At 44.4% G+C, this 27,779-nt stretch overlaps 1 protein-coding gene across 5 annotated transcripts in view; it reads left to right on the top strand.

The window, feature by feature from the left end:
* Positions 1-27,779, top strand: part of LOC126259219 (uncharacterized) — a 1,236,031-nt gene that overhangs the window by 1,045,659 nt on the left and 162,593 nt on the right. For all 5 annotated transcript variants that reach the window (XM_049955827.1, XM_049955824.1, XM_049955826.1 and 2 more), the window contains one exon: positions 7,184-7,282. In XM_049955827.1, the coding sequence (XP_049811784.1) occupies positions 7,184-7,282 (99 nt within the window). The remainder of the gene's footprint in view (positions 1-7,183; positions 7,283-27,779) is intronic.

Here is a 27,779-nt window from a genome sequence, read left to right as displayed (position 1 = left end):
GTCGTATTGACGAAGATATGAATGTATTACACCACACGATGATCTGTGCAAAAGCCGTAATGCGTCTTGGCGTAAGAAAATCTATGTAAAAATTAGCTGGTTGTTGTATATCTTCAAGTAATTTAATCCACACCTACGGAGCCCAACTACCATTCTCATGGATAAATCAATGTTGAATAATTTTCGTTATCACGTGCTATAAGAGCTGGTCCAGAATAATACACAGACGGGTGCTGCAGTTCTGAGCGCTGTTAAATGCACGACGTGCGTGCGTAATTTTTGACACCCATCTATAGTACAGGGAATATGTCAGAGTTCCGTTATAAAAGACAACATGACTGGTTAAGTGTTCATAATGTAACAGCTTGTAAACCAGATTGAAGTACATGCAAAGAAATTCAAGAGGGAGATAATGAAAACGCAGTATTTTGCGTGACGTACAGTCGTGAGCTCCGTACTCACTCTTAGTGTGCGTTCTCATTGTCTTCACTCAACAGATCCAACATAGTGCAGCACAATTTTTTATTTCTCCAAGAATGTTTAAGCCTGTTCTTGTATCGATCTTTCCTAATTATGCAGCCAACCCTCGCGCTTTCTGTGTCTGAAGCATTTGTATGCAGAAAGCGCTGCAGTTTTGTACGAGGTATCTCTTTCTCGCGAGTGCAGTCAACATATTCGACGCACGAGATGTCGCATGAGATTCGTCCCCCTATGCAGTAGCGAGTCTTAGGCGACGCATAGAGATGGGTCGCACGCCCAAAACCGCGAGAGGACCTTCTGCCAGCATGGCGTATAAAAATTCTCCCTGGAACACTGTTTTTCTTCTTGCACATAATACGAACTCAGAAGACACGAGCAGTGCGTTTACGTTAGGTCGATATGAAGAAGCGGGATAAGACGGTACTTGTGACCTTGACGCCGGAGTTCTGCGTCTGCAAAGTGCCTCTAATAGGGAGATATTCAGCTGCTCGCCTGCGCTCCTGTTTCTTACGCTTTTACCTTGCGTCGTATCCTCCTGTCCCTTCACGATAAGAATTGCAAATTATCTCCCGATTGGCAGCGCTCTTGGCGGCGATGGAGTAGTTTTTCAGCCAATCTGCGCTCCATCGGTATTCTATTATCAATACCCCAATCGATATAGTTAAATTGCCTGAACGAAGGGCAGCGAAATTAACGGCTTCAGTTGTAATTTGAAAATTGCGCCAGACTCCTGTAAATTTTTTGTCACGCTTATTTTTGTTAATCGCGAGCCCTCAGTACTCCTGATATATTTTGTGAGTAATTTTTATAAATGTTATACAGCCCAGCAGTCTGGCTATCTGCACTTAATAGCCCCTACATTTTACACATCTGCGTCTGTGCCTTTCTTTTCTTTTCACCTACCGCTGTTTAATTACTCCTTTCCCGAAATCTGTGTTATGCTGTCAAGTTTTACAAGACTTCATGAGAGATTATTTTCTTTACTTTTCGAATAAAAATTCTTATTTTAGCTCTGAAAATCACATTGTTACAGCAGACTGTACGTAAAGTCGAACTTCAATTACTTAATCTTGTTTCTACCCTTCAGTCGCCCTGCATTGCACTTCGTAGAGAAACCATTTTGAAAGTGTATGTATGCGAATACTATGTGTTTTCCAGATTTCGCGTGCTTAATCTGGACATATTAAAAAAAATGTTTCCTTGTTTTACACTTTCAATACCTTTCACACTTCCGTCTTGTGAGATAAACTGGAATGTTGAGAACAGAACCTCTGAGTATCTCAGTTTTCTGATTACTGTCCAGCGTTTTGTTTCCGTTTCAGACGCTGTGACGAGTCACAAATGTTTTTTACGGACACAGCATGACGTATTTCGCGGTTGCAACCGTCATCTTCGGGTAGTTCCGGTTTCCACTTCATCAGCAGCGTATGCGCTGCCTTCCATCTGGGTGGTAACATATTACTACTACTGTCGCAGACACTAAAATTACGAAGTGCAGTTGAAAATCTCACTGGGAGAATTTTGGAGAAGGTCATCATTTAATTAAATACTTGCTTCTATTTTCTAGGTGCATTAAGATATCTCAACGAAGAAGCTGTAAATGAGTCGTAGGAGGAGGAGATTAGCGTTTATAATAGAGACGGAGCACAAGCTCGGGTTAGGGAAAGATAGGGAAGGAAAGCGGCTGTGCCCTTTCGAAGGAACCATCCCAGCATTTGCCTTACGCGTCTTAGGGAAATCACGGGAAACGAAAATCAGGGTGGCCGGGCGCGGATTTGAACAGTCGTCCTCCGGAATGCGATTCCAGTGCGCTTATCACTGCACCGCCCACCTCGGTTAAATCAGTCGCATGCTAGTGTTAGCTGGAAAACTCACCGTAGTAGGATAAGCTGCCGCTATTCCTTCGCGAAGTGTGAGTTTTGTCTCAAGTGCAGATGACTGTGACAAGTACATGCCGACTTTCAGTGTGGTCTCTCTGCCGTTGATGAAGGCGAGAGGGAGTAGTAGCGAGAGAAACCTGCAGCCTGTTCATTGCGTACTCCGCTCGCATCGTTGCAAGGAGACCGCCAAACGTTAAATCCCCATTCGAAGGGTGACCACCGCGATGTCTGGCGCGTGAGGTTTGTAATGTTGCCCAGGACAGTGGCGCCAAGTTTAGTGGTGAGGAAATGTGGTGCGCCACCACGGAGACAGATGAGGATGCTGTAGATAAGTTGAGGACGAGTACTACGTGACTCTGAGGGTTAAAACCTAGAAAAGCGCCTTGTAGTTCGTACAAAATAATTTATAATAGGTTATAAACTAATTTATGATAGGTTACGAATGTCAGCTTTCTTAATAATGAGTGGCAGTCCATTGTTCCCCAGGAGCGGAAACCAGACACTGGCGTCTAGTGCGAAGTCGATGCTCTACGTCACCCCAAGAGCGTTTCATTGGGTTCAGGTCGGGACTCTGAGCAAGGCAGTCCGTTTCAGGAATGCTACTGCCCACCCACCACTGCCTCACATATGCTGATTTAAACAGTGTGCGTAGTGATGCTGGTACAAACAATAATCGTCCCAGAACTATTCGCCTACTGTACGCAGTTGGCCTCCTCAGTGCAATAAAACGATTTCATATCCTTGTGCAGGTATCGTTTTCTTAAGCGTAAGCGACCATGCCTCAACCACGAAAACCACCCCCATAACATAACACCGTCTCCTCCGTACTTCTCTGTGGACACTACACAAGATGGCAGGTATCGTTCTCCAGCCATTCGCCAAACCCAAACCCTTTCATCACATTGCCACAGGATTTAACGTCCAGATCAGTCGTTTCCAGTCATCCAGTGTCCAGTGGCGTCTCTCTTTACACGTTATTAGTCGTCGCTTACCACTGACTACAGAAATGTGTGGCTTATGAGGAGTTGCTCGACCACTTAACTCTATTCTTTTTAACTTCCTACGCACAGCCAGTGTGCTAGCTGGAGTGGGGCTAGCACTTTGGAGCTCACGAGCAACTCCTATTTATTCCAAGCGGTATTTTACACCTTCCTTCGCAATGCTCGGCGGTACCTGTCCGTCAGTATATGAGGTCTCCCTGAGCTCGATTGAGCTGTGATTGTGCCTTCGCGTTTCCACTTCGTAATCGCAGGTACCTACAGTCTATCAAGCAGTTTCAGAAGCATTGAAATGTCTGTAATGGATTTGTAACTCAGGTGACATCCGTTGGCCAGTCAACGTTCGAAGTCACTGAGCTCTCCTGATAGATCCATTCTGCTGTTATTGCTTCTTTACCTACACCACAATACTCCCCGCATTCTTTTATGCTACCGGGTCTGACATCTAGTGGTCAGTTCCGCGTTACACAAGCAGCCACGGCTCAGTCAGCCGGAGAAAACTACGCACAATAAATGTTGAAATACACAAGAAATGAAGGCGAGTGAGAAAGAGAAATGATGCCACGGCGGCAATAAAACATTTGGCGCACCTTAGCGGTATCTTCGTAAAATCTATTGAGTAAATGCCTGCCAGACATTATAAAGCGGCAGTATGGCCGTGAGCTGTTCGATGGTGTGTTAAGTTGATTGCGGTAGACGAGCAGCGAATGCTTTAACGATTTGCTCTTTGAAAACCGGTTGCTTTGCGTGGTTTCATCACTCGGCTATACTGCTACGACATGGCGCCTTCACTGCCGTCCCATGACCCCCTAATGCTTAACTATCCACTGTGGAAACGCGTGTCGACTTCCACGCAGAGGTTCAAGAAGTGGGCAAGTCAGGGCCACTGCTCACTTCGGGTGCTATTTAAAACATGAACTCCCAAAGAAAACAGTCGATAGACCAAAGTGGCACTACTTTTAAGGCCAACCTAATCGCGTCTTTTGCAGTCATGGAAGGACCACTCTCGGAGGCCATCTTCACCTCGCAATTGTATCGTTGCAGGATAAAGCGTTCAAGTTTTTACAAATTTTGTTTTTAACGGAAGTTGCCATCTCAGCAATAATAGTAACTTTTTAATACGACTACGTACTACCTCAAAGGAATCCGAAAGATATGCCTGTGCCTATCATCTTTATCATCTCCCGGCCGACCTCGCATCACCTGTACAATTGATAATGCAAGTTTTCCCGTTCCTCACTTCCGGAGGTTTTTGAATTAATTTTTAGCTTTAAGTTCTTAATCTGTAATGTGTTATTGCCATTATGTGGCTTCTGATTTCTAACTTTTTATTCGTACTACTCTCGCGTCCGTCGGCCGCCGTAATTTAATTTATTATTTACTACAGAAATTGATTGGTAATGGTGATTGTGTGGGCCTTAATCAAAATGGTATTTCATTCAATTTTGACTTACCATTAAATGCTTTTGTGAAGTTCTCTTTTCTAGCAATATTGATCTTCAGTGGAAATTATTTGTTACGTTAATGAACGTTAGACTCGCTGAATCTTAAAACATGAGCATATAAGTTGAACAATGGAATAAACTTTTCATATTTATTTCCTCGGCTAGTCAGTTCACTTTAAAGCAAAAAAAACTTTAGTTGTTAATTACAATTGCGGCCCACACACGCGCGAGAGTATTTTTTCTTACCTCCGTTAACCATTGCATTGTAGTCGGAGTCCTGGCTCTGGCTCTCGGCTGTTGTATTGAAAATAAGAATCTTAAAAGCTACGTATTTTCTGCAACGTCGGGCGGCTGTGGAGGAAAATATATATTATGTTAATAGCGGGCGAGTATTTCGCTTCCGCTATTTTTTCATAAGTTAATATCGCCAGGTAATGGCGTCGTTGGCTGCATCGGCCGCTGCGATTGTTGCACTGTAAATTACTCGAATGCAGGTTAATTCAAGGAAGGCGGACATGAAATCGGGATCACCTCTTAAAATTGAAAGGGAACAATAATATTAAATCAATATACACTCCTGGAAATGGAAAAAAGAACACATTGACACCGGTGTGTCAGACCCACCATACTTGCTCCGGACACTGCGAGAGGGCTGTACAAGCAATGATCACACGCACGGCACAGCGGACACACCAGGAACCGCGGTGTTGGCCGTCGAATGGCGCGAGCTGCGCAGCATTTGTGCACTGCCGCCGTCAGTGTCAGCCAGTTTGCCGTGGCATACGGAGCTCCATCGCAGTCTTTAACACTGGTAGCATGCCGCGACAGCGTGGACGTGAACCGTATGTGCAGTTGACGGACTTTGAGCGAGGGCGTATAGTGGGCATGCGGGAGGCCGGGTGGACGTACCGCCGAATTGCTCAACACGTGGGGCGTGAGGTCTCCACAGTACATCGATGTTGTCGCCAGTGGTCGGCGGAAGGTGCACGTGCCCGTCGACCTGGGACCGGACCGCAGCGACGCACGGATGCACGCCAAGACCGTAGGATCCTACGCAGTGCCGTAGGGGACCGCACCGCCACTTCCCAGCAAATTAGGGACACTGTTGCTCCTGGGGTATCGGCGAGGACCATTCGCAACCGTCTCCATGAAGCTGGGCTACGGTCCCGCACACCGTTAGGCCGTCTTCCGCTCACGCCCCAACATCGTGCAGCCCGCCTCCAGTGGTGTCGCGACAGGCGTGAATGGAGGGACGAATGGAGACGTGTCGTCTTCAGCGATGAGAGTCGCTTCTGCCTTGGTGCCAATGATGGTCGTATGCGTGTTTGGCGCCGTGCAGGTGAGCGCCACAATCAGGACTGCATACGACCGAGGCACACAGGGCCAACACCCGGCATCATGGTGTGGGGAGCGATCTCCTACACTGGCCGTACACCACTGGTGATCGTCGAGGGGACACTGAATAGTGCACGGTACATCCAAACCGTCATCGAACCCATCGTTCTACCATTCCTAGACCGGCAAGGGAACTTGCTGTTCCAACAGGACAATGCACGTCCGCATGTATCCCGTGCCACCCAACGTGCTCTAGAAGGTGTAAGTCAACTACCCTGGCCAGCAAGATCTCCGGATCTGTCCCCCATTGAGCATGTTTGGGACTGGATGAAGCGTCGTCTCACGCGGTCTGCACGTCCAGCACGAACGCTGGTCCAACTGAGGCGCCAGGTGGAAATGGCATGGCAAGCCGTTCCACAGAACTACATCCAGCATCTCTACGATCGTCTCCATGGGAGAATAGCAGCCTGCATTGCTGCGAAAGGTGGATATACACTGTACTAGTGCCGACATTGTGCATGCTCTGTTGCCTGTGTCTATGTGCCTGTGGTTCTGTCAGTGTGATCATGTGATGTATCGGACCCCAGGAATGTGTCAATAAAGTTTCGCCTTCCTGGGACATTGAATTCACGGTGTTCTTATTTCAATTTCCAGGAGTGTATTATCTGCTTAATTAGTACAAATATGCTTACATTTGCCAGCATTCGCAAGATGTCCGTCTACACGCAACCAAGACAAGAGAAGAAGTGAAGACGACCAAAAAATTAATAAAAGAGCGTATCTTGTCGTCTCTTTAGATCATTTTGTTATATTTCTTTGCCAGCGAAATTTACACAGAGAAATTATTATAATACGGATACATGATAAAAATGTATGTTCGCCTGATCTGCTAGTGTCCACTTATTATTCAAGTTTTAAATGTCTCTTCTTTATAAATACTGTTTTTACTGGGGACGGTATACTACGTATTTAAAACTGTTGTTTTATTCAGCTGCGTAATGTAAGCGTTGTGAGTTGGTTACGATGGTATCGTGTGATGTTCCAGTTCCTGCAAGGCATGGAGGGCTTCATGCTGGTGGTGACGGGCGCGGGCAAGATCGTCTTCGTCACGCACACCGTCGAGAAGCTGCTGGGCCACACCCAGGTAGGGCAACTCAGCATCAGCCAGCTTTGCCGCTGCTCCTTTCCATGCCTCGCGCGCGCACACGAACTGGCTACTCTCATGTACAGCCATACATTGATTGCTATTCAATGTGGCAGCGTTCTAGAACGTGGAGTGCCTTCTCTGATGCAGCAGTGGGAAGTTAGGAAAAAGTGCAACTGTTCTGAATCATTTTGTTGAAAATCATTGTGATTCTGCTTCGGAAAGAATCGGTTGTTGAGTTGCGTAATGGAAGGTGAAGAAGACATTGAATTATTGTAAGAAACGGGTTGTAATACGGATCCGCAGCTTATAAGAATTGTTTAAAGCGTGTCATTTTCCATACGAGCTGTAAGGGAAAAACACTTCTACAGCCATAACATTGCAATGTTGTTCGAGTTTAGGGGCAATATCAAGTGGGCCGAGGAAGGAGGCGTGCTAGGGTAGTCTGTGCAGTTGTGCAGGTCCACTGTGCTCGTGTGGCGTAGTGGTTAGCGCTTCTGCCTAACGAGCAAGAGATCCGGCTTCGAAACCCGGCCTTGGTACAGATTTTCATTCATCTTTCCAGTCTGCATATATACATCATACACAGCATAGATGTTTGAGACTTGAAAAGGTCTCTCGAACCGTAAAGTTTCAATTTCTGTAATGTTTGTTGCTCGACTCGCGCTAACCGATATCTGGAATCTTCGTTAGTGTCCGTGGATCTTACGCTGAAACTCTATTCCCCTGTAGCTTGATTTTGAGGGATACTGATTGTAGTATACCATAGCGTGCGCGTAAGATTTTGTCACGTAGCTGTGATTTCGTAGTTCACAAAAAATCGGAGGAGAGTTTTAGTTTCGTAATACGGATCCATATCACAACACGCATGCTTTGAACATCGGGGTTCAGTATTCAGGCATCTGTTGTGCGCTACTAATTTCGGTGTAGAGTAATACTTTACCGACCTATGCAGCTCTTCAAAATCAACAGTGACCGTAGTGTGAAGAGCGACCGGTTTGAAATGTGATGCATCTTTGCTTTCAAGTCTACTGTATTTCATTCCAGTGTTCCACCGGAGATTTCTCCCATACAAGGTTTCCCAGTAGGAATGATCAATATTCAGGGGTATGACAGGAACGCTCATTTGAAGCAAAAAACTTCGTATGAACACGTGCCCTATTCCGAATGGTTTCCGATACGGGCCCCATTAATATACGTGACGCGAACTGTTTGGTCACATTATGGACGCTCTTGGTCTACTTACAGGACGTGCCACGCTAGATGTTTTCCGAAGAGTGCACAAATGCATTCAAACTAACGGAGTGATATTCGAACAGTAATTGTCTACTACAATGGCTTATGACGTGTACGACAATGCTTACAGGTGAATGTGTTAAAAATACGTATTTTTCAATTGATACTTTGTAAAACGCATCTTGTAATGATTGCCAACTGTTTGTGGATGTGTACGTGTGTAAACCTGACAATGTATCGAATGATACAGAAAATAAATAACAATGTACGTTAAATGTTTTCTATATCGAAAACCATTCAGAATAGGCCGTATGTCCATATGGAGTTATTTGCTTCAATGGTCGTTCGTGTCTTACCCCAGAATTTTGACCATCCGTTCTTGTACACCCAGAATGTACTCTTGGTCATCGCACAGTCAATTTTGTTTTATCAAGGTCTTCGTCTTATAACTTACAAATGTGGTCATGAAAGTTTACGGTCTGCGCAATCTTGACCTAGTGCACAGCTTGTAGGATAGCGTGGCTCTACTGTGAAATGCGCTTTTCGACTCCTCCCTCTGGCTACGGTATGCTGTTGTCCACAGTGGCACTGGCGTTGCCCATGGGGCTTCATGTAAGGCGACTGTAAATCCTAACTAACGGAGTGATATTCGAACATTTATTGTGTACGACAAATGGTTTATCACGTGTACGACATTTTGTGCACACTAACTAAACTTTGAATAATCACTAAAAAGCGACGTGGCAGCTCAGAAATTTTAATTGTGGCCATGAGATCAAGTAAAGTAAAACTTGCTGTCACGTACGATGAAAATTGCTTAAGGGAAATGTGAAATTTCAGCTTGTAAAAACCTGATGGAACAAAGTCACCACCTTGCAATATTAATTTGACGTCATTCGCACCATCGTGTGTTGTATCCAGTGATTTACGTTAGTTGTCATATGCTGTACCACGCCTGAAAAAAAGGTACAAACAAAATAAAAATACGACTGCGGTTATTGAACTTTAGCATAGAATTTGCTCTGCGTATCTATTTCACTGATGAAGTTTGCCAACAACCTGCAACGGCAGCCAGAATGTCTTCGCAAGAGTCGAGTGACGTGAAAGGCAGCAAGTAGTTGAGAAAGGAGTGACACAAGGCTGTGACCCCTTGTGTTATTCCATCTGTACATGGAAAAAAAATGTGAAGGAAACGAAGGATAAATTTGGAAAAGAATTAAAGTCCAGGAGGACGAAATGACAACTGTAAGGTTCAGCGATCACATGTTAATCCTGTCAGAGACGTGAAAGCAACTTTGAATATCAGTTGAACGGAGTGGATAGTCTTGAGAAGAGGGAACAAATCTAGGTAGAGAAGTCTAAATTGGTAGAAGAACTTCGTTATTTGGGCAGCGGAGAAAACCCTGACTTTGCTAGAAGCGAAAAAGATATACACTTTGTGATCAAAAGTATCCGGACACCTAGCTGAAAATGACTTAAAAGTTCGTGGCGCCCTCCATCGGTAATTCTGGAATTGAATATGGTGTTGGCCCACCCTTAGCCTTGATGACAGCTTCCACTCTCGCAGGCACACATTCAATCAGGTGCTGGAATGTTTCTTGGGGAATGCTAGCCCATTCTTCACAGAGTGCTGCACTGAGGAGACGTATCGATTTCGGTCGGTGAGGCCTGGCACGGAGTCGGCGTTCCAAAACTTCCCAAAGGTGTTCTATAGGATTCAGGCCAGGACTCTGTGCAGGCCAGTCCGTTCAGGGATGTTATTGTCGTGTAACCACTCCGCTACAGGCCGTGCATTATGAACGGTGCTCGATCGTGTTGAAAGATGCAATCGCTATCCCCGAATTGCTCTTCAACAGTGGGAAGCAAGAAGGTGCTTAAAACATGTGTAGACCTGTGCTATAATAGTGCCACACAAAACAAGGGGTGCAAGCCCCCTCCCTGAAAAACACGACCACACTATAACACCATCGCCTCCTAATTTTACTGTTGGCACTACACACGCTGGCAGATAACGTTCATCGAGCATTCGCCATTCCCACACCCTGCCATCGGATCCCCACATTGTGTACCGTGATTCGTCACTCAACACAACGTTTTCCCACTGTTCAATCGTCCAATGTTTACGCTCCTTACGCCAAGCGAGGCGTCGTTTGGCATTTACGGGCGTGATGTGTGGCTTACGAGCATCAAAATGGTTCAAATGGCTCTGAGCACTATGGGACTCAACTGCTGAGGTCATTAGTCCCCTATAACTTAGAACTAGTTAAACCTAACTAACCTAAGGACATCACAAACATCCATGCCCGAGGCAGGATTCGAACCTGCTACGAGCATCCGCTCGACCATGAAATCCAAGTTTTCTCACCTCGCGTCTAACTGTCATAGTACTTACGGCGGATCCTGATGCAGTTTTGAATTCCCGTGTGATGGTCTGGATAGATGTCTGCCGATTACACATTACGACCCTTCAATTGTCAGCGGTCTCTGTCAGTCAACATACAAGGTCGGCCTGTACGCTTTTGTGCCGTACGTTCCCTTCACGTTTCCACTTCACTACCACATCGGAAAGAGTGGGCGTAGGGATGTTTAGGAGTGTGGAAATCTCGCGTACAGACGTGCGACACAAGTGACACTCAATCACCTGACCGCGGTGGAAGTCCGTGAGTTCCGCAGAGCGCCCCATCCTGCTCTCTCACGACGTCTAATGACTACTGAGGTCGCTGATATGGAGTACCGGGCAGTAGGTGAGAGCACAATGCAACTAATATGAAAAACGTATGTTTTTGGGGATGTCCAGATACTTTTGATTACATTGTAAATTGTATACTGGCAATAGCAAGAAAAGCGTTCCCCTTTTTATACAGCCGTATGTGTAAGTGAAATGTGTATGTTAAACAGCATAGAGAGGATTAGAATAGAACCTTTTGAAATATAATACAGGAAAATGCTGGAGATTAGCTAAGTGGTTTTGGAAACTAATCAAGTGCGTGGGGAGAAAATAATTATCTGGCGTAACTTGAGTAAAAGATAAGATAGGGCCATAGGACACATCAAGTAATAGTTAATTTGGTGGTGGAGGATAATATGGGGCTTAACGGTTCAATAGTCTTGATTCCTGAAGCTTGTCCAAGTTTATGTTGGTCCTTGTAGAGCGTAGAGATGCATCAAACCATTCTTCCAACTAATTGCTCCAATGGTATCATTATACTGCTCTTTACACACACACACACACACACACACACACACACACACACACACACACACACACACGTTTGCCGTAGCATTGCACTGTTAATGAATTAGTATTTAGGCCTGTGGTGTAATTCAGTATCTCGCCAATTTCCGGACGCAATTCGTAATCTCACATGATGTGTCTTTTGGACGAACTCTGTATCCCTTGCTACATAGCACTTGTGATCAGCCCGTGCTCGAGTGACGCAACAAATGGTGATACACAGGGTGTTTCAGGACGAATAGTAAATATCTACTGACTGTGGCCGCCCAGCCTGCAAGTGGCGCGGTCTACGTGAGACGCCTCACCCGCCTCTTGCGGTGGCGGCTATCCTAGTATTTCATACGGAAGCGCAGCATGTCTTGAGTTGCTACCCATACCAGCTGTGGCCGGGCATACTGAAGTGCTAGTACGGACTAATTCGAAAAAAAGAAAAATCCGTTTAACGTATGTCCAGTTGTTATTGATTTTTGCAATGTAACCCAAGCAAATACTCATAAAAGTTGTTTACTAAAAATAAAAGTTTAAGTTCAAAGTTGATTTTCATAAATTCCAACGCAGAGCTCAGTGCATTTCCGACTCCTCTTGACAATACCCCGCGTAGCTCCTCTTTGTGATCTTCTACGTGGCCAGAACGACTCGTAATCCGAACGATCTTTTATTTACTTTTCCTTTGTAGACTTCACCCTCCAACCATCCCCATAGACAAATATGTGAAGGGGTAAGTTTTGGTGTCCAAGAATCCTGACTGTTCCTGTCGACCCCTCTTCCGTGCAATGTTAGGCTCAGATAATGAGATGTGCCACCTGCCGAGCAGAATGTGCACAGTAAGTCTATCTGCCATACGGCGAGAGTTTCTACTGTTTGCCTTCGTGCTTGCCAAAGCCTACCTTGGCCACAAAGGCTGCCGGATGTTTCCCCACTTGATAACGCTTGGAGAGTTATGGGCACAGCTCTCCAACCAACTCGGGATTTCAACGATCTAATGCGCCAATTGGAATTTGGTACAGTATCCCTCAGGAGGACATCGGGCAACTCTGACAGTCAATGCCAAGCCGAATAATTGCCTACAAAGTTCAATAGTTAAAGTTCAATAGTAACTATGCCTCGCAAACAGGCTGGCGATCAATATAGACACTTGTCAACATTTGTCAGAGGACGTGTAGTTGGGCTGAAAGAAGCCGGTTGGAGGAAATGACAGATCGCTCGATATTTGAATAGGAGCGATACCACTATTTGGCGATATTGGCAGGAATGGATAAACCACGGCCGAACACAGTGTCAAGAAGGAAGAGGTCGACCTAGAGAGACAACCGAAAGTGAGGGTCAAGCAATGGTCAGAGAGGCACTCGAGAGTTCCGGATTCATCATCATCATCGTTCCGACGTGCAACTAGTACCACAGTGTCCACGAGGACCATTAATAGGTGACTCACAGAAATGGGGAGGGGTGGGGGGTGTTCACGGTGTCCCTTGCGCCAACTGCCATTGACATCTGCACACCGACAAGCGTGTTTGCGGTGGTGTTGGGCACATTTGGCCTGGAATCGCATTGGCTGGCGTAGAATTGTCTTCAGTGATGAGTCACTCTTCGAACTGAGCTCCGATGATTAGTGGAGACGTGTCCGGAGACTCCCCAGACAGTGGTGGGATACCAACTCTATTATCACCCGCCATGGTCTGGGGTGCCATTTCGTTTCATAGCAGGACCTCTTTGGTTGTCATCTGCGGCACCTCTTCAGCACAGTGGTATATCGACGATATTTTACACCCTATTTTGTTGTCCTTCATGGCAAACCACCCTGGGCTTACATTTCATCAAGATGATGCCTCCCCGCTCACACGGCGAGTGTTTCTACTGTTTGTTTCCATGCTTGCCATACCCAACATGGACAGCAAGGTCGCCGGATCTCGCCCCCAGGTGAGAACGTTTAGAGCATTTTGAACAGGGCCCTCCATCCATCTCGGGATTTTGACGATGTAACGCACCAATTGGCACGATGTCCCTCAGGATGATCCAAGAACTCTTATCAATCAGTGCCAAGCTGTATAACTGCTTGCATAAGGGCCAGAGGTGGACCGACGCGTTACTGATTTGTTCAACTTCTGAAGCTCTTTCTCTTAAATAATTTAACCAGTTTTTCTGAAACTGTAATGATTTGTTCGTCTACACATGTACACCACGTCTACCTGTATCCATCCCAATCGGACAATTCCTTCGTGGTGCACTTTTTTTCGTCTTAGATTGTATTTACTACACCTCCTTAAACTCCCTTTGTACAAGCGATATTGATGCTAAGTTTAAAGGCTGACGCAATGCTAATTTACCTGTGCTGTTAGAAGATGTTGCGGCGTATCCTGAGTGTTATTGTATAGTCAGTAAAGAGGCCTGACGGAAGCTGACAGGGATTTTTCATCGTCGTCGGCTTTGCATAATCGTGCCCCCAATCTCAGAGAAAATGATGGGACGAGTTCCCCCCCGTCAAGCGGCTTATGTGTTTATTTGCAGCAGAAAAACACTTGACTGCGGTATTAATTGCCAATCAGCCCCACGCTTCGGTAAGCCTTTTAATTGGGAGCGTGAAGTCCAGGAACTGCATAAATAATACCGCGCTAGGTTGTTGCTCATAACTGTGTGCCGTTCATTAGACCTTCAGACACCGTAATGCCCCTGCTGGTTTGTTTTTTTCCCAATCCGTTCTGAGAATCCTGGAACGATGGTGCGTTATGATGTCTTGCTGGAGATGGGGCATCCTGTGAGATGCTGCTAGAGAACAAAGGGATACGTGTTATCGAACATTACCTTTCTGTGTCGTTCTTCGGCGACAGACGATGGCAGGTGTATCAGGAAGTCACTTTCATTCCACACAAACATCTGCCTGATCGGTGTCCCGTTGGACAAACTGAATTCATTGCCGCATTCGATTGTCAACTGGTTACAACAAGAAAGTCATTTGTGGGAAAATAAACGTAGATTTAAGTGTTAGGAAATCTTTTCTGAAGGTATTCGTCTGGCGGAAGGGAAACCGGGACGATAGACAGTTCAGACAAGAAGCGAATAGAAGCTCTGAAAACGTGCTGCCGTAGAAGAATTATGAAGTTTAGATGGATAGGTAGAATAACTAATGAAGAATTGTTGAATCGAATTGGGGAAGAAGAAATTTGTTGCACGAAATTTGTTGCACAACTTGACTAAAAGAAAGGATCAGTTGATAGGACGTGCCCTAAGGCATCAAGGAGTTCTTAATTTGGTAACGAAAGATGTGCGGGTGTAAAAATTGTGGTCGGGGATCTAGGCGTGAGTACAGTAAGTTGGTTGAAATGGATTTAGGTTGCAGCAGTTATTCTGATATAAAATAGACTAGCGTGAAGAGCTGTATCAAACCTGTCTTCGCACTGAAGACCACTGCAACAGTAGACGGGTGTGTATGATGCAGTTGTTAGTGCACCCAATTTTGAAAAGAAAGCTAATCAGTCAGAAATGTTTGTTTGAGCATAAAAAATTCTGCAGAGTGAGAGGCTCACCCAATTGCCAACCGTAGCTCGCAAGGATCGCTGACCGTGCTTCGCGGTAAACTGTCAGAATGCGGAATAGGCGGTACGAACCGACCTTCTTCATCGGTGTGTTGAGCCTCTTACCTGCTACAATAGCCTTGTGTTCCATTTTTCATATTTTGCACACGGGGTTAACATCTGTTATAGTTTTGCCCATTACTGTTATGATCATAAGTAACATTTATTAAGGATACGAATAGATGGAGCTTTCCCCGCACAAACGCGCGGAAGATAAGATATTTAGTGGCCACAGGTTTTCACTGTGACACAAATAAGATGTAACTTGAAAGTGACTAAGAGCACGAAATTAGCTTACAGCAAAACTATGAAATAAACTGACATGTCGGATAATCGGGTCTTCTGCCGGTTTTTCGTTTCGTTCTCGCACGATATTTCAAGAGCTTGACTCGCTTGCTCCCCTGGTGCTTCCCTTGGTGCACCTGAAGAAGAGCGAGCCACGCCGAAGAAATATCGTACGAGAACGACGCGAACAACTGGAAGAAGATCCGATCATCCGACTTGGCAACGTCTTCGCTGGAAAGCATGGAGAATTACTTGAAATGAAGTGTTTATTTCAAAAATAAAAACAACCTGCGCCGGAGAGCGACTTCACTGTTATCTGCAAGGCTCCTATTGGAACTGTAGGGGTTACAGCTTAAGCGCTTGATGAAGGAAACAGATGCAGAAAGACGCAGTTGTCAAAGCATGTCGAAAAAAAAGAAAACTTACATGAAATGACTAAATCTAGAAATAGTTATTGTTGTCGGCTGTGCTGTGTCAGCTCTGTTAAACCGTTTCTGAGCTTAATTTTATAAGCTAACTGACTATACATCACAGACGTACTGCTGCCTAGAAATGAGATAACCTGGCATTCTTTTTTACTATTTGAAACATTATAATTGTGCCTGTTTCTTTCCTGCGCAATGTTGCGTCATATTGTGTAAGCGAGGTCCAACGAGATGTAAGGGCCGCGTAAGAAACCTGTGACGTCAGGCTAGTTGGCTTGTCCTGTCACGCTTCGCAAACTCGTGGCTCCTTGCAGATCCCGGGAGAAATCAATGTTTAATTGAAAAGATACACATTAAGGTCTTAATTTTGTCGTGTGCTGTTGAAAACTTGCATACATTTAAACACGCAGTCAAGAATTATTGAACTCGTCAGAAATAGTTACTCCTTTCCCGCCGGATACGGCTGCTGACACTCGTAGTTAGCTTCAAATGGTTCAAATGGCTCTGATCACTATGGGACTTAACATCTGTGGTCATCAGTCCCCTAGAACTTAGAACTACTTAAAACCTAACTAACCTAAGGACATCACACACATCCATGCCCGGGGCAGGATTCGAACCTGCGACCGTAGCGGTCACGCGGTTCCAAACTGAAGCGCCTAGAACCGCACGGCCACACCGGCCGGCTCGTAGGTAGCCATGTGTATCACGTGCTGTGACATACGCGCCACGACCTGTCTTTCACGTGGGCCTTGTTCAAAGCACTCCATGAATTATATTTCCAGAAAATAGGAACTACAAGTTGCCGTAATGATGACACGGTTCAAGAAATGGAGGAAGATTATAAACCCTGTAGACAATGGAGTGTATAGAAACGCAGCTTAGGCTCAGATTATGGATGTGTGCGGAAGAAAACTGGCTGTGTCCTTAAGATGAAGCACGACGGCATGTGGGTTAAGCGCTGTTTAGGGGAATCACGGAAAACCAAAGTTTGCATGTTGCGGTGGGGATTTGAATCGGCTGTCTTCCCGAATGCGAGCCCAGTACCTTACGATCACGGACGCTGCTCGGATAACGTAATCTCTGATTACTTGCCGTATTTCTAAATAAAGTGACTTTACTTATCTAATGACACTTATTCATAGAACAACCAGCGGAAAAATGCTCCTTTCGGAACACAAAAAAAGGCGAATTTGTTCCCTCTTTAAAAGAATCTGCCATAAAAGTGGGAAACTAGCAGCGTAAATAATCATTCCGCTTTCCACCGAAAAGGTTTTGCATGCGAACATATTCGCGCTCTTTTAAAATGGAACATTCTAAATCCTTTTACCCAGTCTTTCTTTGTAGTTGAGCCTTCGTACTCAACATCTCCCTCTCACGGCCACTCTCTGTATGTGTTACTCTCCCACTGTTTCATTTTTCTGCCTTTGATTTACAGGACATCCCACTGCCACTGTCTCCTTTGTTCTTTCTTTCCCACTGTCACGGTCTCCACTGTACTTCGGCACCTCAGAAATTCTGGGGCGAATATATTTTTGCCTCTTACACATGCGTTCAAAATTTCGGTTTAAAATGCACACTCTTATACCTACTCGTCACACTCAGTCTGTGGAATGAGAGGTGGAGGGTTCAGGAGGGTTCAGACCCCCGCTAATATATGTATGATCTCCACCCATATGTATTTTTCATTTCCACTGTTTCCCCTCACTTTTCCTCCCACTGCTTCTGTTTCCACCCATCGCTCTTTCCTTTTTAGCACCATTGCCTCGCTGACCACCAATATTTCGTCTCACTGTCTCTTTCACTGTCACTTTCTCACTGTTTCGTCTCTGTTCACCGTCACTGTCCCTCTCTCTCTCTGCTATTGTCTTTCAGCACAAAGAGGTGCGAATATGTTCGCGTGCAAAACTTTTATTGGCCAAAGCGGAATGTGGGTTGAGGCAACTGGTTCCCCAATTTTCTGTCAGTGGGTTTTAAAGAGGAACATATTCGCTTTTTGTGCCGTGCCAGGAGCATTCTGCCGCTGGTTCCCTTCTTCTTCCTGTTTCAGTAGGGTATGCTGCGTATATAAAACGAATTCTTTAGATGAGTAAAATTTTGACACTTTTTTATGTACTTAAACGCATGTATATACTTTGAAACATATAAACAAGAAGTAAGTACGCGAAACATAATGTTAACACGAAATAGTTTACCTTACGTTTGGACGCTTTGCGAGAAGCTTTTCCCCTGCGATAAGTCCAACCAACGTCCGGAAACTTTTCCTAGAAGTCAGAGTAGGCGTTCTTCTCGGTCAGATGAGAGTCGCCATTCGCGTCTTTCAAGTCTAAATCGAGTCCTGCGTTAAATTCAAAAACATTTTAAATCCACCGCCTGAGGAATGAAAATAGAAAGTTGTAAAGCGATACTACAAATGTACGGTGGAAAGTCACCACCCCACAGATAAGACGCTTACTCTAGTTCCAAGTGAAGACATGACTCCCAGCCAACGCAAGTTCACTTTACACTACTTTACACAAGAACCCACAACATTCTTAGGCTATACCTACAGTGAAGCAAAACATGCGGTGTTTGATTTGCAAGTACAAAGAATTTCGTATGAGAAAATAATTTTCCTACGTCAGTTAAAACCACATATTACGCGCAAATTTCACATGCATAAGGACTTTAACTTCAACCTCGGGATCTCGTAACGGATAATGATATCGAAAAAAATTTCATGATTCCCCGAGAACATCACATTTAAAAATATGGTGAAAATTTCGACGATTTGCCGTGAATAGATGTTATAGGAGTGGCCTTCCCCACAGTTGGTACTTTTGGTACTCAAATAATGTTTTTTGGTCTTGATAACAGGTGAAGAGTTTCGGAAACGAGAAAACGGTATTTCTAGATAGATGACTCAAGAATATACAGTTAAAATTTGAGCCATTTGCTGTGGTTAGTTATTTAGATAGTTGCGGTCCACAGTACAAAAAATAGCTGAAAACTAATTTTTGCGGTTTTGTCAGGGAAGTGCCCATGAACAAATGTTGCTCTTCCAAGCCGCCTAGGGCCCATGCTTGACCACGTCTAACGCAAAAGAACCTCCCCATTTGTTGAAGTTGCCTGGGCTGAAAGAAGTGTGTAATGTTTATATTTTGACCCTGTACTGTAGTATAGCTACAGTATGCCCTTTCTGCTGATAGGCATACAAATGGTCGGTAGGCCAAGGGCTATCCAAAACATTGTACCCCTTATCTCTGTGCTCAACAGTATCCTAGATTGTGACCATTTGAAAAATAGCATTTCTGCGCGTTGCTTTTTGACATATTGGTTCCATGCTCTGTCGTGCACGGACCAACTCATCTAAAGAAAGTTGTTCACAGAACAATTGTGAACGGGTACATGTTGTTCATCAGGAAGGGAGTGAAATCAGGGAAACCCAAATAATCTGCAGCTTCGCCATCCCCTGCGACGCGGAATCAATTAGTCATAGAAAAGAATGAATAGGAGCTTTTTTGTATGAAATTTAATGTACTTTAATTTTTTATTAGTAAGCATTTAAGCTAGAAGCTGCGGATTTCAAGTTACTAAAGAGAAACTTAGAAAAAAAAAAAAAGGTTTTCAAACGTCTCCCAACCGCCACACTCACTCCCTATGCTGGGGGTTTCTAGTATGTTACTTATGACACTCCCTCGTACTTGCCACTACACGAAATTTTTCCCCTGTTCGACCTTTCTTTGTCTTCGCTGACCGGTTATTGCCACAAGCGACAGGAGAATAAAAGTTTGAGACAAGAATGTAGGTGTAATGTATATCTTTTAGAAGAGATACCACCCAATCTACGAAAGTATTGGCACTTCTTTATTATTATTATTATTATTATTGTAATAGACACCGTATATGTTAAACGTCCAGGTAACACAAGGTAAAAAACATACATACTTCGTAGTGGAAATAACACCATGATAATTTTGGATTTTCAAATGAAAATGAGTTGATCAGTCTGAATTCTAATAAGATTTCGTTTGTGATGTGCTTATAGACGGTTAATTTGAAAATGAGATTTCTCGGCAGCTGGGGGAAAGCGTTCCATAAGGCACAAAACCGCTAAAAAAGTAAGTAGAGCAGTCCGCAGCATTGGCCTTCTGAATCCGGACTGCAACCGGGTTAGTGAATCATTCACTGGGCGACCTCTGTCCAAGCGGTACAGCTAGTAAGCTGATGTAGGTATAAATGCGACGGGTAGGTATTGATTTTATATCTTAAGAGTTCGTGGAAACGAAATTTAATTTATTGTGATGCAGAAACATTTTAAAACGTGAGTAGTTCCTGTAGCACAAAAATGAAATGGAAAAAGTCATCCCGCCACCTACGATACTTCCGGTGTGATTCAGTAGCAAAATTACTACTTCGTGATGTATGGTACTCACAGAGTTGTACCTAAAAGAGGTAACAAAATGAAAGCAGGAACTGAAGAAGAGACAAATTTAATTTACTGTTCCTTCTCTCTCTCTCTCTCTCTCTCTCTCTCCTTTTTTTTCTTTTTTTCTTCTTGTCGGGTTTGACGTCTCCTCGACAGTTACTAGAATGGGTTAATTTTTTCATTTCTACGTGCGAAATTCCCTCTAAAATTTTCTTTCCGTATTCTGATCCTAGTCGGCCGTTACAATCCACTTCTACTGCTCCTCGTAATGGAAAGATGACAATTCCCACTTGCCTTCCCTCACTTGCACAATCTTACCACTTCTTCTGGTAAGGACTGTACTTTGACTTCGTTCTTCATCCGTGCTGTTAACATTTCTTCGTTTTGTATTTCAGTATACCCATTTAATTTTTAATATCCTTCTATAGCACCACGTTTCAGATGCTTCCATCGACCACCATTCCAGCGGTTATCAACGTACGCTTTTGTGGTGATTCTCGATTGAGAGGTACCCTGTTCAATTTCACCTACTGGAAGAAATTTACGTCACCATTATTTGGCCGGCATGTGGCGCGGATAGGTGGTGACTTAAGTTACTGGCCGCCAGGCGCTGCACTAGTGTGGGTGAACTTCGAATTCTCCCGGCAGCGGCGGTGTCTCTTGACGCGAGGGATGTGACTAATGACGGAGACAACACTTTTGTATGAACTATGTTCGGGCAAAACCTTATTTCTTCCGTATGCTCTACATCTGGTTGTGTTGCGTTTCATGAAAATGTATTTTTCATCCATTGATGTACACTGCGCAAATATTGCGATTTTAAAAAACTTAGTTATTCGTTTCGCCATTCTCTAAGTTTGCTGTCTGTAAATATTTTATATTCATCCCTTTTATTTTTAGCTTACAATTTTCTCCTCTGAAGATGGTTATTATAACTGATGCCGGTAGGGAATAAATATACAATTGTACAGCTGATGGCGCAAATGTGCCTTTTTCAGAGTAACTACTAATCGTTGCTAGCATACTGGGAAACAGCTGTGTGTCTGCAAAATTGATAGCATAGAAAACACGTACATGCACGGCCCATTCTTCACTACTGTTCAGGTATAAGGGACCAATAATAGGGGATATCGACGTAAACTACGAAAGGTATTGAGAATGGTCACAGGATCGTTGGACCGATGAGAGAGCGTAACGGGAATGTGGAAAAATTTTATTTGACAGACGCTCAAAGAAAGACGCCGTGGACTTTGCAAGAACCGGATTAAAAAAAAAACAACCTTGAAGAACAGCGTTCCAGGGCAGAAACTACCAATATCCGTACATATCGTGAATACAAATTTAGGCAAATAACAGTCCGCAGAGAGGCGTGAAGGGAATCGTTCTTAGCATGCCCCATCCGTGGATGGAACGGGAAGTAACATTTAGAAGTGGTACAGTAATAAGTATCCTCTGTCACGCACTTCGTGGTAGATAAAAGTGTAGATTTTCTCACCTGATGGTCCAGACCCACGCGAAGGTGACATCGTGTCTCCGGAAACCGTACTGTTCGGGTTTGGAAAAAGAAAAGTATCACTATCTCGAATACGTCACGAAATGTGTGGAATTTCTGACGAGAAACTCTTTAATAAAACTTCCGCTGATTTCTCATTCGGAGAAGTAAAACCTCTGTCATAATTCGCTTCAGTGCCATTGATTGTGCGAGAGCTGGAGAAAAATTAATCATGCTAGGTAGCCGCCTTTTTCCGAACAATTGATATTACTTTTCCAATTATTAACTTGTTGTCGGGCGGTGGTGTAGGAAAGTAATGAATTTTGGCGTATAAAACGCTCAAGTACTCTTATACGCCCTTCGTAGAACAACTACGAACTTAACGCCAATGTGATACAAATTTTGTTGATCCCGTTGTGTACGCCAATGGGATAAAAGTTTTGTTGATCCCGTTGCGTCCTTTTCGTGTATGAAATTCCTTGGTTTGTCGCCACCCTTCGCGAAGTGGTCTCCTGCAGTAGTCGCCACGTGTTGTTGTCCTACGTTCCTGCGCACGTAGCTCTTGGCGCACACTTGCACGGATTGCAGCGTTTGTCAGTCCTCACACAACACGTCGAAATCGAATGGTACTAGTTTTGTCTGGTATTTATAGATATTAAGCAGTCATTCGGATCAGTTTCACTAGAATTGAGAACTAACGGTCCGGAACCGTGCGACTGCTACGGTCGCAGGTTCGAATCCTGCCTCGGGCATGGATGTGTGTGATGTCCTTAGGTTAGTTAGGTTTAAGTAGTTCTAAGTTCTAGGGGACTGATAACCACAGCTGTTGAGTCCCATAGTGCTCAGAGCCATTTGAACCATTTTGAGAACTAACGGTCTTCGATAAACAACTTTACACCTCGCTCTGTTATTCGTCCATGAGATCCGCGGCGCTGTAGACGTCGGCGCTCAAGTTGATGCCATGTTCATTTTTATGCCGTGTTCATTGACTTCAGTGAGGCATTTTGACAGTCTCGGAGTGCCGCTTAGTGAGAGAAAATATGAGCTTACACCGATTGTCGGACTAGATTTACGACTGGATTCAAGATATCCATGCAGACAGACCTCAGCCCTTCACTCTTAACGGAACTAAACGCAGATGTAATTTCAGGAATACCGCAAGGAAGCGTTATAGGATATTAATGAAGTGTTAGACAACGTCGGAAGCTCCATAAAGTTGTTCGCAGGTTGATACGGTTGTCTGTAACAGAGTAGCAATGCCAGAAGATTAGCTATTTGCAGTAAAACCTGCAGAGGATTGATGAATGGTACAAGGACTGGCAGTTGACCCTCAACGTAAATGAATATAACATATTGCGCGACATAGGAGAATAAATCCACTACTGTACAGTTTCACTATTGATAACAAATAGTTGGAAACGCCAACTAACGTAAAATATCTTTGAGTAACCATCCGGAACGACCTTAAGTGGAATGACCACATAAAATAAATAGTAGGAAAAGTAGATGCAAGACAGATTCGCAGGAATTAAGGAGATTTATTTCATTCATGAGAAAGGTGACTTACAAAACACTTTTTCGACCGATTCAGTAGGTATTAATAGAAGTAATAGGGAAGATCCAGCGAAGAGTGGCGGTGGCACCCCACCCACGTTTATTGAGAGTGTTAAAAAGTGTCTTTACAGACAGAACCTTCGAAGTAGTCCTATGTGCCTGCAGGCAGGCAACTGGCATCGATGGTATCAAGTGGCTGCCTACCTGCAGGCGCCAGGGGTTAGTTCGAAGGTTTTCTGTGTAGCCATATTTTTAAAATTCTCAATAAATGTGGAAATGTGCCACCGAGGGTACTGCCTAAGTGGGTGGGCTTAGAGGGACTCATTGCCGTTTTCTTCTCGCGTGTGTCAATGTCGTACCTCTCTGTGATCACCCAACAGGAGAGTGTGAAACAGGAAGGTTCAAAAACTATAAGCACCCTTTGCTGCTTCAGATCAAGTTCAATTTTCGTCTGATGTTTTTGAATGGTCCCTAGTGGTTCTACCCTGCACAGAACATTAAAAATTGGTGTCACGTTACACGCCAAAGGGATGAGAACACATTCAGTGGAGTTGCGGCACCGTGATATCCATAGAGTAGGGTTGAAACGCACAGGGGGTGGCAGCAGTGACCAGATTTGCCACGAACGTTGTCGTGTTGCTTTTCGCACTGTGAAATGTCGTTTTCGACCGCGAAATATGTGGGTATCGACGCCCTAAGGGAAAGGGTGGTTTCATTGCCGCCCTTCGTGCCACCTGCTGCGGCCTTTTCGTGTCGGTTCTGAGCGTCGGTGTGTCTGAAATGTTTTCCTCGACCGCCCGTAAGGAAACCGTGTAATTTCAACGCCGGGTGTCATGTATCTGATCTCCATCGCATAGAATTCAAAAGAAGGGGATGAAATGTATGAGAGGGTGTGACGACCTTCGCATCGCGTGACACGTTCACGGTGGCGTTGGGCAGAATTGTGGTGGAGTTTGGTACAAGTGTGACATCACCAGCCCTCTTTACACGTGACGTGAACTTGTGAGCTCTGGCCCTTTTTTCCCACGTGCCCGACAACTTGCTGTCTGACGCGTCGTCGAGCCAGGGGGTAACGTCGCGCGGCGCCACGCCTTTACACCGTTACAGAGGTAGGCTGTAAGCACCTTTGAGCCAAATTCCAAACTTACTCGTCGCGGTCGGAGACAGTTGCGGGGTTTCGAAAAAGTGATCCCTCAATTATGTTGCGCAGTGTACATAGATTTATTTGCCATGTACTGGAATTAATTCAGTTGTTTCTGAGGGAATTAGATTAGGAAACAGAGCAGTGAAAGTAGTATAGAAGTTTTGCCATTTAGGCAACAAAATAACTGATGATGGCTGAAGTAGAGTGGATATAAAATGTAGACTGGCAACTGCAAGAAAAGCGTTTCTGAAGAACAGGAATTTTTGAACATCGAATATGGATTTAAGTGTTGGGGAATCTTGCTTCTAAAATGTGGCGCTGCGGAAGAATGTTGACGGTAAGACGGGGAGATGGTGTAACTAATGAGGAGGTGCCTAATAGAGTGAGTAAGAAAAGACATTTGTGGCACTATTTGAGTAAAAGAAGAGGGCGATTGATAGGACACGTTCTGTGACATCAAGGGATCGCCCGTTTAGTATTGGTAGGAAATGTGGGGGCGGGGCGGAGTAGGGTGGTACAAATAGTAGATGGAGACTAAGAGCAGGTTCAGAAGTCTCGCACAGCATGGACAGCTGCATCAACACCAAACCAGTCTTCGGACTGAAGACCACAACAATGTAAGCTGAAGAAACTGATAAGATGGAGATAAAAGACATACGCGAAGGTGTATTTAAGTGGACCGGAATGCTTTTCGTAAAATAAACGAGAGCTGTAAAAACTAAACTTCCGACGTATCTGAAAAGAAAAGCTTGCAGTCAGAGCACCTTACCAGCTATAATTTATTCCAGTGAGACATAGTTAACTGCGAAAAACAGTAGACAACAGAGGGCGCTTGAGAGAGCAATGAAGATATGCCTGTTGGGAATTAACTACAGGAAAACAACCGACTCTGTCAAGAAACAGAGTGTAGTGGAAGACGTAACTACTACATTAATGGGACTGAAATGGACGTGAGCAGGACATGTAACCTAACAATTGCATATATATATATATATATGGACCAGAGAAATTACTTGGTAGATTCCCAGATATGCGAAAACTCTAAGGTGACAATGCAAGCTGGCCTAATGACATTAGGCGACACGCGTGTGTATGACGGAAAAGTCTAGAAGATGGCTTAATCCCGCGGTCGATGTCAAGTCACTGGTGGTGCTCACTTTAAAGTGTAACTACAGAGCAAGAAACAACAGCAGTCGACCATTTTCGCTCAGACGTATGCAGTTCAACTGCACCAGTTACGATTGTGCAGTTCCCGGAAAACTTTTTTTGTATGTAAAGCAAATAGTTGATTACTCGAATTGCGGCCAGCATTCGTCACTGGATAAACTAGAAATACAATGTGCAAAAAGCTGATGACCTTCAGCCCACTGTGGTGCGCTTGTTACCGGCCTTCCAGAGGAATACCACGATTACTTCAGTCTGTTCCCAACCAGAACACGTAACTGCTGCACCTTCCAGTGTTTCCATGAACAGGAAATTGTCCGTTAATATTGCCGACATTGGAAGCATACAAAGCGACAGCTTATCTTCAGAGGTATAATCCGAGCCGTTAATTATAATGGATTTGGTTTGACGCTACCATTTGCAATGTTCAGAAGGGAGAACCTGCCCTGTTAGTTGCTGGAGTTCGTCAGTCTGCCGGTTTTGCCTTCCCGTATTTGTTTGATCGTGTTTTTGTTTTCTTTTTTTATTACCTCCGTTTTCTTGCCTTGTTTCTTGCAATTTTTATATTGTTCTGACGAGTGTTTTAACTCTATTTTTCGTAACACCGGTCCTAATTGCAATTTTTTGAATATTTCTCCGCATTTTAGGGCAAATGCCTGTCCTGAAAATGTCCCCCCTCCCATACCTAATTGCAAATCACGATGACAGCCGAAAAGAATTAAGCCCTCCACCGAGCCGAGATGTAAAACGGTTCAAGATAGTTAGTCCACTGAAAGTGGTACGGTATCGACATAGCACTTCACGCTCTCTCCATTTCCCATTTCCACACTCCGTCATAACGAGAGTTGTTGTTGTGGCTATCTTTAGTCCAAACACTGGTTTTATGCAACCCGCGATGATTGCCAATCTCGTGCAACCCTCTTCATATTTGCTTAACTGCCACAACCTACATGGATTTAACCACGTTTGCTGTACGCAGACCGTGGTCTGCTACAGCTTTTTACTCTCATTTACCTACGCTACCAAAGCGACGATTCCTTGATGCCTTGGAGGAGTCCTGTCAACCGATCCGTTTTTCTATGTCCATCCATGTGATTGATGGTCTGCGGGACTTCGGCCATTCACTTACATAATAAGTTGAAAGACCTGCAGCCGACGTATGGAAGTTACTTTATTATATTGCAACCAGTGTGGGTGACTCAGTACACCATGTTCAGATCATAAATGACGCGGAGGAGGTGAACTCCAAACGTATACACGATCATAACTAATGAGGAGGTATTGACTAGAAATGAGGAGAAGAGGAGTTTGTGGCACAACTTGGCTAGAAGAAGGGATCGGTTGGTAGGACATGTTCTGAGGCATCAAGGGATCACCAATTTAGTACTGGAGGGCAGCGTGGACGATAAAAATCGTAGAGGGAGACCAAGAGATGAATACACCAAGCAAATTCAGAAGGATGTTGGCTGTAGTAGGTACTGGGAGATGAAGAAGCTTGCACAGGATAGAGTAGCATGGAGAGCTGCATCAAACCAGTCTCAAGACTGAAGACCACCACCACCACCACAACAACAACAACAACAACAAAGCTGTCTGAACCATGGTTGCAGACAAAGCATCGGTTTTACAGCCAGTTAATAAATTTTGGCCACTGATGGAATTATGTATACGATTGGAATTCACCTCCTCCGCATCATGTAAGGCCTGAAGATGGTATATTGAGTTAATACAAATAAAAAAAAAGTTTTTGTGTCACTGATTTCTTTATTTTGTCACAACGCGTTTCGGTGGTTCGCACATCATCTGTTTATTTACGTGACTTCTGTTGGTGAAGAGTACAGACGTCTCATCACAGTCTCAGACCAAGGGCAGTGTAGGTTATTTTGCACCTCTCACTAGCGGTGAATCATAAGTGCCCAGACTAACAAGGAATGACTTAGCCGTTTCGTCCAATACAATAACCTCCGTCACGTACACTCTGTCCT

Source organism: Schistocerca nitens, chromosome 5 (genome assembly GCF_023898315.1).
Source record: "Schistocerca nitens isolate TAMUIC-IGC-003100 chromosome 5, iqSchNite1.1, whole genome shotgun sequence".
Taxonomy (NCBI): domain Eukaryota; kingdom Metazoa; phylum Arthropoda; class Insecta; order Orthoptera; family Acrididae; genus Schistocerca; species Schistocerca nitens.
Note: the sequence above shows the minus strand (reverse complement) of the source record. Positions and strands in the feature narration are given on the sequence as shown.